The 16,804-nt window shown below is 39.3% G+C and overlaps 4 protein-coding genes across 28 annotated transcripts; 3 read left to right on the top strand and 1 right to left on the bottom strand.

The window, feature by feature from the left end:
• Nucleotides 1-2,072: 2,072 nt before the first annotated feature.
• Nucleotides 2,073-12,126, bottom strand: LOC110186629 (phosphoribosyl pyrophosphate synthase-associated protein 2). 24 transcript variants are annotated; one of them, XM_086840645.1, is made up of 8 exons: nt 11,715-12,126; nt 4,547-4,783; nt 4,196-4,484; nt 3,969-4,135; nt 3,175-3,231; nt 2,776-2,923; nt 2,566-2,712; nt 2,073-2,509 (listed from the first exon to the last, which is right to left on the bottom strand). In XM_086840645.1, the coding sequence occupies exons 1-8, from the start codon at nt 11,732-11,734 to the stop codon at nt 2,351-2,353; spliced, it is 1,224 nt and encodes a 407-aa protein (XP_086696771.1). In that variant the 5' UTR covers nt 11,735-12,126; the 3' UTR covers nt 2,073-2,350. The 24 variants fall into 24 exon arrangements, with proteins under 24 accessions (XP_086696771.1, XP_086696752.1, XP_086696753.1 ...); XM_086840626.1 differs by having other exon boundaries at nt 2,776-2,893; XM_086840627.1 differs by having other exon boundaries at nt 2,776-2,890.
• Nucleotides 5,318-9,659, top strand: LOC110186619 (cytosolic carboxypeptidase 6). Of its 2 annotated transcripts, none has more exons than XM_086840625.1 (5): nt 5,318-5,611; nt 6,780-7,345; nt 7,408-7,782; nt 8,585-8,900; nt 8,960-9,659. In XM_086840625.1, exons 1-5 carry the CDS (start codon nt 5,599-5,601, stop codon nt 9,559-9,561), a joined length of 1,872 nt encoding a protein of 623 aa, XP_086696751.1. In that variant the 5' UTR covers nt 5,318-5,598; the 3' UTR covers nt 9,562-9,659. The 2 variants fall into 2 exon arrangements, with proteins under 2 accessions (XP_086696751.1, XP_020811513.2); XM_020955854.2 differs by having other exon boundaries at nt 5,336-6,384.
• A 400-nt stretch (nt 12,127-12,526) lies between the features above and the next one.
• LOC110186627 (prolyl 4-hydroxylase subunit alpha-2) lies at nt 12,527-14,509 on the top strand. Its single transcript, XM_020955878.2, has 7 exons — nt 12,527-12,722; nt 12,784-13,077; nt 13,142-13,341; nt 13,398-13,939; nt 14,006-14,062; nt 14,126-14,270; nt 14,331-14,509. The coding sequence occupies exons 1-7, from the start codon at nt 12,553-12,555 to the stop codon at nt 14,360-14,362; spliced, it is 1,440 nt and encodes a 479-aa protein (XP_020811537.2). The 5' UTR covers nt 12,527-12,552; the 3' UTR covers nt 14,363-14,509.
• Nucleotides 14,510-14,657: 148 nt separating this feature from the next.
• LOC110186284 (prolyl 4-hydroxylase subunit alpha-2-like) lies at nt 14,658-16,757 on the top strand. The gene is made up of 7 exons (XM_020955397.2): nt 14,658-14,854; nt 14,980-15,131; nt 15,190-15,340; nt 15,400-15,596; nt 15,656-16,278; nt 16,350-16,518; nt 16,574-16,757. The coding sequence occupies exons 1-7, from the start codon at nt 14,658-14,660 to the stop codon at nt 16,654-16,656; spliced, it is 1,572 nt and encodes a 523-aa protein (XP_020811056.2). The 3' UTR covers nt 16,657-16,757.
• Nucleotides 16,758-16,804: the final 47 nt, after the last annotated feature.

The following is a 16,804-nucleotide window of genomic DNA, read 5'->3' as shown; positions in this document are numbered from 1 at the left end:
TTTTGTTATGCTAATAAACCTGCATACTAAATTTAAAATTTTAAAAATTCAAGTTCTTGTAAATTTTTGACAATTTTAATGATGTAACCCCTTATAGAATTTTCAAAATTTTGAAAAAAATTAAATTTTATCCAGACATAACTATTTCAATTCAGCTGTCGATTCTGATCAAGAATATATATGATTTATAGGGTCGGAAATGACGTCTTCACATCGTTTTAAGCTTCTGACTGAAATAATATTACCCTGCAAAGCTACAAAAAAAAAAACAGACATTTATAAAGAATTTATATTTAATTTTAAAAGTAAAAAAATCAACAACACACATTATCAGGAAATATATTTCTTTCTTTTCTTTCTTTCTTTTTCAAGAAATATTTCTCTGTTCTTTCTATTTCAATTTATTTATTTAATATTCCATGTAAAAAGTTCAACAAGAGATAAGAACAAAATGTATATATAATAAGTTTAGAAGTATTTTCAAAAAATTACTAATACGCTTCTCTCCTGAGTACCCCTAACGTCGCTTTTTTAAATGTAAAACATATTCCAAAATCAACAAAATGGTAATTTTCAAATGACCAACAAGCCAAGTGGCCCGGTCGTGTGACTAGTTTGATTTGTGCCGCCCCGAAGCTAATGTGATTCGTTCTGCCAGATCATTCGGAACATTCAACAGATTTATTATATACATGTTTTTTTTATATATGTATTTATCATTCCTCCCCTCGGGGCAGCTAATAATTATTATAGCAATTACACCCACACACATCCATAAACAGAAGCCACGGAAGCGTGCAATCCAGATTATTTCCCATTATAATTTAGACAATAAGAGGAAAGGTGCTAAACTGCGGCTGTTCAGGCCAATCAATTTATGGTCGAACCAAAAGTGTCGTGCTAATGAGTTGCCAACAAGCTGGGGGTAAATTAACAAATCAATTTTCGGAGTGATAAACAAAAAGTCAAACAAGCGGAACAAAAAAAAACCAACAGCAAATACTTATCAGACACAAACAATTGGCATTGCAATCGGTGTGCTTTGGGAATGATAAAACAATCGAGCCGACAGACAGACTCCATTAAAACTCAAAAGTGATGGACTGTTAATAGGCGGCAACAACTTACTATAAACGCCTGACGGAAGCCGGTTCAATGCACGCCAAAGCAAAAGCAGGGCTAACATGGCGTATGCGCAATGCGCCAGCTTCACGTGACTCGTCGTCGTCGGTAGTCTGGTAATGGTAATGGGAACTAGATACCCGTTCGATCTGAGCTAAGCTAGGGCCTGATTTGCATGTTTATGTCGCTGCCACTACATACTCCCCCCTGAGATTTGTGGGATTAGCTGGGCTTTATAATCTGTTGTTACTATTGTTTGCCGCCGACGAGTGGCGATAATAAAGCAACAGCAACGGCAGCAGCAACGGCAGTAAGTGTCACGCAAAAGATTGGAGCACGAATTCTGTTTGGATTTCAGGGAGCAAACACCGAGCTGGTTTATCGCACTTGGCCTAGGCAGAGACCTCACAAATATACGGCATTGGGGCTCCAGCCCAAATATTGGTTTAATGATCCAAAAGATACATCCTCTCGAGACTCGTCACTGCCGAGTAGAACTGCCAAGAACCGCATTCTTCAGTCATCCCTCTGGTATTTAGCAATGTAAATTTACTGTCATTGGCTCTCTTTGGGCGGAGATAAGGTAATGACACAACTTCGCTGCTTGATTAATGGATCATGATTTATGTATGAGAGGGATTCTCCAGTTTTTCTTTAGTTTGTCACGAGGAATGACACGGAGATGCAGCCACTATCTTATCTCTCTTTGGCTGCACTAATTTCCGTAACAAAAATATTTGTCAAATAAAAAAGGCTACGACGCGAGACATCTGTCAGACTAATGCAGAATGCAAATATGGCAAATATTTTTCAGGGTGCAAATGCCCTGCATTATTGTGCCAGTTTTATGATGATTTATTAACACTTTAGCTAAGAGGCTGCCATAAATTCAAAAGGTACCATAAATTGTACAATGGCACCTTTACAATGCACCGAAAATTTCCACTCTCTAGAGTACATACAGCTTTTATTTTAAACAAAGTTGTAGAATATCTTATGACTTACGAACTAGAAGTGGTTTTAGGTTTACCAATGAACAAACATGTTGGGTAGTGTGATGTGGCCTAAAAGTATGCTACAGTGTGTGTGATATCATTCGTTTATTTGAGCAAAAATGGTTTCCAAAGGGAAAAACAAACAAAATAAACAACTATTTTTTGTGACTTCTTCAATAGCTATGAACTGGGAGGCTGTGTAGTGAGTGTATGTGGATCGTATGGATTAATCCTCAATCCTCCAGCGTGACATTGCGGAAGAGATAGGACATGGACTCCTTGTTGTGAATGCGGCGAATGGCCTCGGCAATCAGTATGGAGATGTCGATTGTCTTGATCTTGTGGCACTGCAGCTTCTGGATCTCATGTGGAATGGTATTGGTTACAACGATCTTTGGAGAGAGAAATTAGTTATATATCAAATACATCAGAAACTCTCAAGACGCACCTCATCGATGGGCGACTCATCCAGCAGACGCGGTGCATCCGAGCTAAGCAGACCGTGCGTGGCCAGCACGTAGATCTTGCAGGCTCCATTCTCCTTCAGCATCTCGGCGGCGGCCACAAAGGCCTGGACATCATCAATTAAATCATCCTAAATATATAGTTTTCTGATTAGTTTAAAGACAAATCTCTTTTAAGCTCAGGTAATACCCACCACCATGATGGCTATGCGTCCATTGACATCTCCCACTATGGTCAGCGGTGGCTTAACCTTGCAAATGTGCTCCGGCACACCCACCGACACCGAGGTGGTGCGCTGCCTGCTGCTGCTGCTGATCGGGGCATGTTGTGGAGTAGAGTTTCTAGTGGTTAGTGTGGCAGCAGAGTTTCACGTGGATCGTGTGGTTCAAGTGGTGCAATGTGGTGCATAGTGGTGGTGCATTTCGTATATTTCGGATCGTAATTGTAAAACCAAAAAAGAAAAGAATCGTGTGGGTGGGTTTTTCGGGAGATGGTTGTGGGGTGGCGGAGGAGAGAGATACAAATGACATTTTCGATTAAAAATCATAAATTAAACTCAAATTGAAACAATAGTTTATAAAAAAATACAAACCTAGGCATCGCTGGTAAGCACATTTCAACTGAATTTCCTAATAAATTGCTATACGCACTGCATATAACACAAAAATAAAGAGAAATTTCGATTGTTTTTGTCTTTTTCTATTCTTGATTTGAAATTTTGACATTACCACGAACAAGTGTCGAGTTTTTTCTTATGGCAACTTTTGTGGAGCGTACAAAAATAAATACAAAAACATTTTCAAAGAACATGGAAGCGAAAATATTAAATCAAGCGAATAAAGTTTGGAAATCTACAAAATTGTCTTGCTGCCGTGGCTGTGAAGTACAAACAAAAAGCCACACCGGACAGAAGCTGATATAAAAATGACAAAACAATGAGCAAGCTTTAATGAGGCAGTGCGGTTCTTTAAGACAAACTTTGTAATTTAAGAGAACTACTATGTTTTGCAGATGAAAAATGGTTAAAACTATTTAATAAGTGGATAAATAAGGAGAGTGGTCGGTACTTCTTATTTGACAAGGTTAGGGATGATCTTTAAATCTTCAGCAAACAAGAAATGAATGATATTATGTCAAGAAATAAAACCAAATCAAAGTGCATACTAAAAATCAATTCAATTAAGTGCAGAGTACCAGCTTCAGTCATAAAGGAAGCCTGGAGGAACGCACAGTATAACTAATACAACGAAGCTGACAGCAAATTATATATAAAAACACAACTTAGAAATCAAAATAGAATCCTCACGACTTAAAAAACTCAAAGGGAAGAGGATCATCAGCGTTGGCCTGCTGTGGGAATTAAAAAAGTCTAGGATAGCAACTCACCTGGTCGGCGGTGGAGAGTAGCGACCATCGACCTCGTCGCTCTCTGCCTCCTTCTGTTCACCATGGATAACAGCCAGGCCAAGACGCAAACGTTCTGCATACGAGTTGGCTTTCTTAGCCACACCAGGATTGCGGGCCACAATTACCGAGTTGCGATAGTCGGGAATCTAAGAAAGAGAAAGGACTTCAGTTCTCTGCTTCTATAGGAAGTACCGCTTGAAACTCACGCTCTCCTGAATATATTGAAGCAGAAAAGGCGATGCCCTTAGATTATCCACCGGTATGTCAAAGAATCCTTGGATTTCCTTCTGATGCAGATCCATGGTGATAATGTGCGTCAGGCCTGAAGTGCACATCATCTTGGCCAGCAGCTTGGACACAATGCAGCCACGCTTGCGCATCTTGCACTGTTTGGAATACGGCAAGTAGGGAATAACGCCAACAATTGAACGAGCCGAGGAGGTCTTGCAGGCATAGGCCATGATTAGTAGCTCCATAATATTGTTATTAGCATCCCTGAAAGCAGAAATATTTATTTTAACATATATTTAAAGAATGTTTTCAATAGTTTCTCTTACTTAGTGCCCGTTTGGATGATGTATATGTCCTTGCCTCTTACGGAATCACTGATCTCGACAATGGTCTCCCGATTGGACTTGTGGAAAACGGAGCAGCCACCATTCTTGAGGCCCATACGCTCGGCCACCATATTGGCCAGATCCGGGTGCGAGTTGCCATTGATGATGACAATGTCCGAGGTGGAGATGTTATCCATGTCGCTCCTGCAACGCTTTGGTGGCCGTACGCTGCCTAGTCTGTAAGGAAATATAGCCAGAATTAGTTAAAATTTAGATTATTAAAGAAATTTGAAAGAAAACCAAAACCATAACGAAAACATTTGCAAGGAAGGTTTTTTTTAGCAAGCTAAATACCTGCGTTTGGACATGCTTTAAGCCTAAAGGGGTTTTGGGTTAAGGGTTAAGCGATATTTGGGGTGTTGCCGGGTTCATTCGCTTGCCATAACCATTAAAGTCACACACACGCAGTCGTTACGGTTCCCACGTTACGTATCGATTAGCCCCAGTGAACCAAATAGCCCCACGGCGAACGCAATTAGTTGTCCTGCCCTTCGTCGTCTCGGTTGCTGCCCAGCTTGTGGAAACTGTGTGTGCTCGCCGCGAATGGAAGGAAAAACCACAGTCGAACCGAACTGAACGCGAAGGAAACTTCTGCGAAATATCGACCAAACATAGACAGGGCGACACACGTGAGTGGCGTGGCAACGTCAAAGTGCCAACATGCGAAGAATCATAGTTCCGGAATCCGCAGCCCGGATTCCAAGGCAGTCAGCAGTCTGTCGGCGCGGAGGAAGCGGCGAAGAGCGACCGCTGCTGCCCAGGATTAGCAGCAGATACAGATCGGGCTCCACTCTCGCACGCGACTTCCTTGAGAAAAGTGAAAGGCCAAGACGGACGGCCGGGCAGGAGGAGGTGTATCCTGGCTAATTGAATTTCTATTTTTGATCCTGCTCCGGGTCACTGAGCCGAAGCCGTCAGCACTCGAAGGAGAAGCAGCCTCAAAGCCGCAAAAAAAGTGCATGGATTGAGGCAGTCAACACTTCAGTCAAGCCATGGGCGACTCAGGTGAGTGAAATGGGCATAAATGTGAATAAGCGCGATAAGAAATTGCAGGGAAATTACCGAGAATACAGTACAATATTAAATACTCTTTAAGTTTGGTGCGGTAAAATTTAAGCAATAAGTCCTTTCTTTAACTTTAAAGAGCTATCTCAGAGTTCACAGAGACATCTCTGCCTAATTATCAATGAAATCCTATAAGCGTAAGAAAATAGCCACCAAAAGATGTCTATTCCTCCTTCTCCAAGCAAGTTTAATACCTCACCCAGTAAGGGTATTTGATGAAGCTATTTCAAGACCCTTCAAGCCTCAAGACATTCGCCTCCGGCTTTTCAACTTGGGGCTGGGTCTGAAGGGGCCGACGCAACCGCGAGGCGACTATTCAATTTTAGACATTTGACGTCCCGAGTTGCTTGAAACCTTCCCTTAAGGCGTTAGCAGTTGCAGCAGAATGCATTAGAAACTTGCGGCACGCATATGTGCCACATGAAGGGGAACAAACAATCAGGATGAGGAGAATGAGGCCCTGATTTAAAGATAGCTTCTTGAGGTGGAATGAGGAGCACGGGTTACGCCTAACCTCAGGCTAAGAAAGTTATGACAGGCTGAGCTGGAATTGAAAACCTCGATGGATTAGAGCCACTCCAGCCTGGTGAGTTGCATTAGAAGAAAGTATAATTTTGCCCGAGAAAGACGCACCATCGGAAAAGTCAGAAAGATGTTGGGAATAGCCGTTGATCCGCTCCAGCATACGAGCATGTATGAGCGAGGCTCAGATGGTACTACAAAGTGATCTGAAAAGATCTGTACAAGATTAAAAATAAGTGTAGTGAACTTTAAAAGCTAATAGTCAATGTAGATTACAATTGCTAAGGTCAAGAACAGGGAAACTATTGCGAAATTAAATAATCTTATATATTGCTATCGCTTAATTTCGCTTTCAGTTCTTATCAATTTTGTTTATATATATTTTCTAATAGTTTGTTGATTATTTTAGTTTGGTTTTCTATGGGAGAAATCGAAAGCAGAGCTTACAAAAGGTAACTCTATTTGTTTTACCAAAGGAAGAATTCATTTAAGAACCCTTTTATCAACTTAAAAGCTTTCTATCTATGTACAAAGTAAAGATATATCTTAATCTTTTGAAGCTATTTTTAAATCTATCTGTTTTTAGATAGCGAAGACAGCGATGGAGAAGGTGGCCTGGGCAATGTCTCCAGGGTTATCATCCGGCCGCCGGGTCAAAGCGGCAAGGCCAAGAGAGGTCACCTTTGCTTCGATGCCGCCTTTGAGACAGGAAATCTGGGCAAGGCTGAACTAGTTGGGGAATTTGAGTACGATCTCTTCCTAAGACCCGATACCTGCAATCCTCGCTTTCGTTTCTGGTTCAACTTTACTGTGGATAATGTTAAACAGGATCAACGAGTGCTCTTCAATATAGTGAACATCAGCAAGAGCAGGAACCTTTTTGCCTCGGGACTGACTCCTCTGGTAAAGAGTTCCAGCCGGCCCAAATGGCAGCGTTTGCCCAAGAGACAGGTGTTCTTCTACAGATCGGCCATGCATCAGGGTCACTATGTACTGAGTTTCGCCTTTATTTTTGACAAGGAGGAGGATGTTTATCAGTTTTGCTTGGCCTGGCCATATAGTTACTCCCGCCTGCAGTCGTATTTAAATGTGATTGATGCCAGACAGGGAGCGGATAAAAGGTTTACTCGTTGTGTGCTCATCAAGTCCCTGGTTAGTCTTGATATTAACCCACTTAAATCCTTTAACTAAGCTGATTTTCTCTATTATTCCAGCAAAACCGCAATGTGGATCTGCTGACCATTGATCATGTGACCCATAAGCAACGGTCTACGAATCGCTTGGATCGTAGCTTCATTCGCGTAATTGTTATCCTTTGCCGATCACATTCTAGCGAAGCTCCAGCCTCTCATGTCTGCCAGGGTCTGATAGAGTTCCTGGTCGGAAATCATCCTATTGCTGGTGTCCTAAGGGATAATTTCGTCTTTAAAATAGTGCCCATGGTGAACCCGGATGGTGTCTTCCTGGGGAATAATCGCTGTAATCTGATGGGTCAGGATATGAATCGTAATTGGCACATTGGCTCGGAGTTTACACAACCGGAATTGCATGCAGTGAAGGGAATGTTAAAGGAATTGGATAATTCAGATGTGAGTATAGAACGGTTTTAAGGAAACAACTTAATCAAACTATACAGCTAATATTAATATTAATATAAAAATATTAATTAGTCAACAATTAGACACCTTTTTTGTTCAGATTTACTACATAATCATTGAATTTTTGATAGCACTCTTTATTTCTACTGTATTGAATTACCAAAATAGATAATTGTAGCAACAGATAGATAGAATTTATTATCAAACAGACAGGTGATTTATAAAGGTAACATGTAGTATATTTATACCCTTGCGGGGTAATACAAATATTTATAGTCAGAAGGTTGTAACTATGTGAAGAAGTCATTTCCGACCCTATAAATCATATTTATTCTTGATCAGAATCGACATCTGAGTCGATCTAGCTATGTCTTGAGAAAATTTAGTTTTTTCAAAATTTTGAAAATCGTGAAAATTTTCAAAAATTGAAAAAAAAAAAAAAAATCATTTTAAATTGAGTATGCAGATATATTAACCTAATGAAAACTAACATCGGAAAGCTTTCCGATTTAAAATTTATGCATTCTTGGCTGAGTTATAGTTTTTTAAACTTTGATCTGTTGCCAAAAATTGCCATAAAATTATCGATTTAAGAATTTGAATATTTTAAGCTTAGTTATGATTGATTTCCGAAAGGAATCTATAACTCGATTTAAAACTGGAAGGGTATAAGTCCCGTTTTCCCTAAGTTTCCGTTGATATTTACAAAGTTCTCGATTAAGATTTATATTTTATCAAGATACTTGTATGATAAATCTCTCCACAGTTTTGATTAACAATTCTACTTTTTCAGACCTATCAAATAGATTTTGTGATCGATCTGCATGCCAATAGCAGCATGCATGGCTGTTTTATCTATGGGAATACCTATGAGGATGTCTATAGATATGAGCGGCATCTAGTTTTCCCTCGACTCTTTGCCAGCAATGCTCCGGATTATGTGGCGGATCACACCATGTTCAATGCGGATGAGCGGAAGGCAGGCAGCATCCGAAGATTCAGTTGCGAAAGATTGAGTGACACTGTTAATGCCTACACTCTGGAGGTTTCCATGGCGGGACACTACCTCAAGGACGGCAAGACTATATCCTTGTACAACGAAGATGGATGTGAGTATGATTCGTTTGATTCGTTTAGAATTCCCAATCAATACCCCTTTTCCGGACAGATTACCGCGTTGGCAGGAACCTGGCCAGAACTCTGCTGCAGTACTACCGCTTCATCAATATCCTGCCCATGCCGATTGTGAGTGAAGTAAGGGGTAAGAGACGTGGTCGTAACCGTCATGCCCATCACTCCCGATCCCGCTCCAAAACCCGCTACGAGGTCAAACCGCGACCCAAGACGCCGCGATGCCATGCTCCCATTGCCTATACGAATCTCAGTATATGCTATGATTCGGGTGGAGGAAACTCCTCGGATGAGGGAGGATTCTCACCCACTCGTCCTCTGGCGCCGGGAAGCAGTTGCTTCAGTGGATATCGTAACTACAGGAGAGCAGCCACAGCTGGCTCCTGCATGAATCCCGCTCACGATCAGTATTCACCATTTGCTTTGGGTGCAAAAACGGGCAGTGATCATGGAGGAGGAATACCTTGTGTTCATGGTGGAGGTAGAAGCAAGAAATCAGCTGCCCAGGTCACCATAGAGGTCCCTTTGCCGGTGAATGTTCCTCCCAAGCCATATCTCTCCATCATTGACCTGAATCAACTGACCAGAGGAAGTCTGAAACTAAAGTCCAATAGCTTCGATGCCACAGATCGGAGATAGGATAGTTGCCGTTCCATAAGGCGCCCATTAAGAGTGATGTTATCTAATCTTTTCTATGCTTCTTGCTTGTTTTCTAATAAAAAAGTTATACCCAGAAATAAGCTCCTAATTAGAACGCAAGGTTTCCCCGTTGTGTATCCTAATTAGAGGATAATAACCTCGCTGTATATTTGGTGCTTTTTGCTTGGGAAGCCGAAGTTTATATACCCTGGCAGTTTGCAATTTAATTATCGATCATAACTAAGCCTAAAATATTCACGTTTTTTAACCGACAACTTTTTTAGATGAAAATTTTTCAACAAATCAAAGTTTAAAAAACTCATAAAAAGGAACTAATTTTAATTCGGAAAGCTTTGCTATGTTAGTTTTTATTAGGTTAACATATCAGAGTACTCTATTTTAAATGTAGAAAAATTAAAATTTTTATTAATTTTTTAATTTTATCAAATTTCGAAAAAAAAAAAATTACAAAAATTTTGTTCCTTTCCTGCATAGCTAAAAATATTTGCCTGTTGATGCTGATCAAGAACAAATATGATTTATACGGTCGGAAATGACTCGTTCACTGTGTTAAAGACTTTTGACTAAAATTATAATACCCTGCAAAGGGTGGGTACAGACTGAGGCCTGTCAATTTCCATGGCAAAGCATTAAAATGATCATTAACATAATCTCGAAATTAAGGCGAGTCAAATTCTCACTCAATTCCGAAAAAGTCTGTCTTTTGAGCGCTTTTTAAAAATTGGCGCAATGAGTGAATCCCGCCAAAAGAAGAAGCCAAATTTGACGGTAAAATATCGTTAATGACACCACTGACTGGCAGCTCGCCACGTGAGATTACAGCGTAATTAACGGCATTTGCGGGGACAATTTTATCTTATCAACCACGATATGTGTAAACTATAACCTCCACAATGCACCCGTCGTCCATCAGCTGTATTTAGTGGCTTTATACATACTATATATACGTCTGCTTGTTTTTCCCACTCACAAAACTCACTCCACCAACGCTCCAGGAGGAAAACACGCGCAAAAAGTTGTGATAAGAGTGGAACTCGCGAGCGACTGACCGAAAAAGCGAGCTTCTGGACTGATTAACGCTTTCAATTAACACGGAATCAATATAGAGCCACGGCGACGGCACTTGCTCACTTTACTTTTTTCTTCGTATAAATAAAAGCGAATGGTTGGGTGTAGGGAGGAGCACAAAACAGACAGAAGGCGTAAAAGCAACAAGGCGATAACTTGGCAGGCGTTGCCAGATGGCCGGAGTGAGCAAACAGCTGTTGCTGTTTTTGAGTGAGAATTAAGGGTTAAAAAAATAAATAGGAAAGCCATTAGCAAAAAAGTAGAACACGTAATAACCAATAAAAAAAGTTAATTACACTTAAATTAAAAAAATTAATTATTTGATTAAATTGTTATTTACTTTTTTGATTTAGTATATGCAATAAACTTTTAAAAACATATTTTAGATATTGTTTAATGGTTTTAAATTAAAGTAGAAAATACTACAAAATGTTCTTTAAATAATGGTTAAAATATCCAACTTGAAATTCTTTATTTAATTGAGTAATTTATATGCAATCACAATCACTCCCCCTTTTTGCCTCCCGCTCTTTGAGCACCTTTCTCAAAAAGCTGCAAAAGCCCAAAAAGTGAGTGAGAGAGAGGCTGCACTAGAAAATGGAGAACAAAACAAAGTGCGAGACAAGCGGCGCGATGAAGTAACAAAACGAGAACGGCGAAAAACAACAACAAAGGCATTGAGGCTAAAAATAAAATGCAAACACAAATTCCAGCAAAAGGGGGAGGGGGAAGTAGGTGTGCGGGGGCCTCCGTTTGCTTTACTTTTTTCAACGTTAGCACGCAATTGAACAACACAAATTGGTTAGACAAACAGAACGTGTAATTGAACATTTAATCTCTCAACCTGGCTAAAATCTTCGTGGGCACTGGAAAAATGTAAAAAAAGGGGAAAAGTGGGTGATGAACATAGGGATAAAATGGGGAAAAAGGAACAAGCGTACACAGCGACAAACACACACACACACACACTCACAAGACACTAATTAAATTATACATATAAAAAACATAGAAATATAAGATGAAAAATAGCGAAAAATTAGCCGCTTTTATTTGTTTTATTTTACTTGTTCCGCTGCAGCAGCATGATGTATTCAGTTTGTCGATGGATTTCACTGTATTTCTTTGGCGTTTATTGATTTATTTCGAAATTAACACCTTTTCTATATCCTTTTTTTTGTTAACTGTTTCTCTCAAAGCGGTGGAACCGGCAGAGAAACGCTCACAGAAAGAGTTCAAGTGAGAGATAGAGAGAGGAAGAAAGCACACACACACATACACTTGCTAAAAGCTAGTAATAATTTCGCAATTTACTCTTTTTCGATTGAAACACGTCCGAAAACTGCGGCGAAACGTTTGGAAATCCTCTCAATTTATTAGATTTTTGCTAGTTGCAAAATTAGAAAAAAACATATGTTCTGCTTTAGGCAGACCAGACCACGGCGGCTGAATAACCTCAAGAAGTGGGATTTAAATACTGGAAAAAGCTCTTAAGAATTTAACGATCTGGTGGCATTGTCAGGTTGAAATTTCAAATTGGTTTCTTGTTTTGGTAATTAAAACAATATTATGTTGGTAAAGTTTAATGAATTTTATTTTCTAAATATTTAAAAGTATTTATAAATTAAATTAAGTTTGTCAACAGCTTAACATATTTTTTAAATTAAGCTTTTTTTTTGCCACTTAGCTTGGAATCAGGTCCGGCAGAACTAAACTGCTTGCTACGCTGCTTGCCAAACACTGCTTTCAACGAAAAGTATTTGACCTGCTTGGCCTGACAAATTTTCAAAAATTAAAGCGCAAAAAATTCATTATTTATGCCTATTAAACCAAGAGATAATAATATATTAAAAGGCAGGTGTTCCACTTCTCAGATATCAGTTTGGCTAGAACCCTCTCGGCATCATGGCTGTGGGACTTAAGTTGCTTATTTTCTTCCTCATTCTAGGATGTCCTTGTTTCGAGGCCTTGAACAAGAAGCAAGTACAAGAAATGAAGAACATACAGCAAGAACTCCTTCAAAATCTGCGAAAATATGCTATTAAGCTGGAAGATAAAATTAACCTCATAGAAGAGTAAGTTTTTTAACCTTAAAATCTTTCATTTTTAATTTTAAATTACCTTTTTCCGCCCTAGATCCATTGCTGAATATACCGAAGAAATTAAGGAGGCCAATCAGGATCCGGAGCTTTATATATCGAATCCTTTGAATTCCTTTCGATTGATTCGTCAAATGCACCAGGATTGGGTGAGCTGGCAGGTGTACATGGAAAAGCCGGTGGCCCCCGAGGCAGTGGAGAATCTAGAGCGTCTTTTGTCGCAATTACCACCAAAGAAGGTCTATAAGCGGGTGGCCAAGGATGTGCATGATCTGACACAGTTTTATGACTATAAACCAAGTGATTTGGTGGCTAAAAATGAGAGGAAAAGGTGGGCTATAAATCCTTAAAACGAATTTTACTATATGCTTTTCTACTACTTTTCTTCTTTTCAGTTACATGCATCTCTCTCCCCTGGATTGCTATAGCCTGGGATTAGAGCGTTATGAGGAGAAGGATTACCTGGGAGCTGTCAAGTGGCTTAGTGTGGCTGCCGATAACTATACCATGTCGGAGTACTCAGATCTTTATGCTCAGCTGGGAGCTCCACACTGGCAAGTGTACAGAGATCAGGCCAGAGTCCTTTTGAAGCTCAGTGAGTTTAAGTTTATCATAGATAAAACCTTACTGACCCTTACTGATACCTTACAGATCGTCCTTCTTTCATAGAGGCTTATGTACAAGCTTCTAATCATAGTCCCTTCAATGTCCATTTGATGGATGAGGTTGGTCTGTGGGAGTTGACCAGTTTAAGGGATCCCATGGATCCCATTCCCGATCCCTTACCGAATTCCACCTTGTTAGAGAATCAATGTCGTGGTCATGTTGTCCCAAAGCCAAATTTGTTTTGTGATATCAACAATTCGGGCTCGGATTTCCTAAAACTTGCTCCACTTGGTTATGAGATGCTGGTTAAACCGTTCACGGTCCTTTATCCCAACAGTGTCTATGAGTCAGAGCTCCAGCATGTGGAAAAAGCCTACGAACAATGTCCACTTAGCAACCAGCTCCAGTTGGCAAAGGGAGTCATTGGCTGCTCCATATCCCATGGATACAGCCCTACTATGAGACGAATCAAGAACCGAGTACTGGATATGACGGGATTGACTAAGACATGGCATAGATCCTTTGTTTTGGAGTACGACAGCTTGAAGCCACTGGATATAGCTCAGGTTTTTAGGAATGCAACAGAGGTGACTATGTTATTCTTTAAATTTTCTTGCCGAAGATGCTTTTATTAATTGTTTTGTACTTTTAAGTTAGCCGAACGTAAACTCCTCGAGGAATTGAATGTGGTGGCCACAGCAGCTATATTTGTAAGTGGTTTTAAGAGGCAATCTTTGGGTTGTAAATTTATTAATTAATGTTTTAAATTACAGTTGAGAGATGTTCCTGAGGGCGGTGCCATAACCATTCCTAATCATGGAGTATTTGTGCAACCCAAAAGAGGAAATGTTTTGCTTACCGTCGAAGAGATGCAGCTGGAGACCATTTTTTGTCCAAATGTCATGGGAAGTGGATTAGGTGGGTTATGGAAAGGATCTTTTAGTAACTTTTTAATTTCATTTTCATTTTTATTTCCAGTTATGATCCAGTTCGTTCTTGAGGATCAGTAGAAAGACCTTATACAACATTTAATATATAAATTGTATTCAAAAAGAAGTTATTAAAATATTTCCCACCAATACCAATAACAATGTATTGTGTTTATTGTGTTATTGGTTATACTAATAAATCGATGCTGTATATATCTATTTTATGAGAAGTTTAATATATTTGTATAAACTTCATACATCAATCTCTATTATAATAATTTTAGTATTTACACCTTATCGAAGTTAATTTTACAGTTTAATGACATTAGTTATATATCTCAAGTCTTTTTACCAGCAAATTTTTATTAGTTTCAAAATGCTTGTACTCGCAAGTATCCACCTGCTGCTGATGCTCCTTTCAGGAGCTGAAAGCTTTATGGAATCGCAGAAACCAAAGGAGTATCTAATCTCAGAAACAGCAAAAAAGGATCTCATGAAACTGGACAAGGATCTAATAACCAATTTAATGGAATATTCCGACAAACTAAAGAAGAAAATTACACAATTACAGATGTAAGACAAATAGAAGATGCAGAGTAAGCACACAAAAATCTGTAACATTTTAACTATTTAATTAAGTAACCTATCTTTACTTTTAATGAAATTTAGTTAATAAATTTCATATTTTATAATTAAAGGATAGCTCGGGAGATCAGAGAGCCCCTGGATGCTGCCAAGGGTATGGAAGAGGAGTATCTTTCCAATCCTTTGCACAGTTTTCCCCTCATCCGGCACATGCATCAGGATTGGCCTCATATAGAAAAGTTTATGAAGATGCCAGTGGGCCAAGGTAAGAGTTGAACAATTAATTAAAAAACTATACAGTTCAAGGAGTGTATCGATTTCAGATGAAATTAATTTCCTTCAAAATAAATTACCGGAATTACCTGCTTCGGAGGATAGCAAAGATGCCTCTAAAGCAATGTATCGATTAGCTAGGACCTATAATGTAACGCCCTGGGAATTGTCCAATGGTCTCATCGATGGCATACAACTTGGGTTGAGCTTACAGAATGAGTTACCTATGATATTCAGTACTTATCATATTCATTTTGCAGAATCTCACAGACACATTTGACACCTTTGGATTTCTTTGAGATTGGAAAACTTTGCTTTCAGTGGGAACACACTCATGCGGCTTTACTTTGGTTCACAAGCACTCCAATCTTTGAGGAATATGAACCAGCTCATAAGGTTTTGGGTTTTCGAAAGAATGACGTGGCTTTGATGATTGCTCGCTGTCTGGTGGAGTTGGGTATGTGTTTTATATTGCAATTATAACTAAAGTTATCCTTATCCTAATTCCTTTCTCAGGCCGTAAAAATGAAGCTGAGGATGTATTAAGGGAACAATCTTATACGGCAGCAAATATGTCTAAATTAATAGAACTTTACGATACTCACTCCGTATATCAACGCAACTATGAGCCCATACATCCATTACAGTACACAGATTTGTGCCGATCCTCTCATGTTCCAAGTCCTTCGAGACTCCATTGTCGCTACAATAGCTCCACTTCACCTTTTTTGATCCTGGCTCCCCTTAAAATGGAGGAAATCTCACTCGATCCTTACATCGTTGTCTACCACGATGTCCTGTCGACAAACAAAATCGAGGAGATAATTCGTTGGGGGGATCCCAGAGTGGAGCCCACTTATGTCCTTCATAGGGAATTGGGCGATATAAGGAACAATGAACGCACAGCCTTGGGTACTTGGATTTCTCGCAATACCTTGCCTCCCTCCAATTGGAATCTATTGAGATATATGTCTCAAAAGATTCGATATTTAACCGGACTTAAGGTCATGGATCTATTTTCGCTACAGCTGATCAAGTATGGATTTGGGGCACATTATGGTCCACATACGGACTATTTTAACTCATCAAACCGTGGCGTAAAGTTGACCGGCGATCGAATAGCCACCGCTCTCTTTTATGTGAGTTTATCTTTGGATTTTATGAAACTTATTATTTAATTTTGAATTCTTTTAAATTGAAATATCCACAGCTAAATGATGCACCACATGGTGGAGCTACTGTTTTCCCCGAATTAAAACTTAAAGTGAATGCTGAGCGAGGAAAAGTCCTGTTCTGGTATAATTTGAAAGGAGAAACCCATGATCTGGATGAGAAAACGATGCATGGGGCCTGTCCCATCATTAAAGGCTTTAAATATGGTGAGTAAGGGAAAAAGGTTTTAATTTTTCAGTTAATATATGAAATAAATTACAGTCCTGACCGCTTGGATAGACGAATGGGATCAGATGTTTATTCAACCCACATATCGGCAAGGAATTCGACATCATTTCTTTTAAATTTTGCAACAAATTTAAAGTTTTGTATAGTGTTTAATTCCTTATGATTCTACTATATTTTAAATTCTACTTAAATACAATGAATCTTCTGCTGTTTCCAAGAATATAAAGCTGTTAATATTTTCTATAGCTCTTGCTCCACTTGGTA

This window comes from Drosophila serrata, unplaced genomic scaffold (assembly GCF_035046125.1).
Source record: "Drosophila serrata isolate PLE 108 unplaced genomic scaffold, ASM3504612v1 contig_382, whole genome shotgun sequence".
In the NCBI taxonomy this organism is placed as follows: Eukaryota; Metazoa; Arthropoda; class Insecta; order Diptera; family Drosophilidae; genus Drosophila; species Drosophila serrata.
Note: the sequence above shows the minus strand (reverse complement) of the source record. Positions and strands in the feature narration are given on the sequence as shown.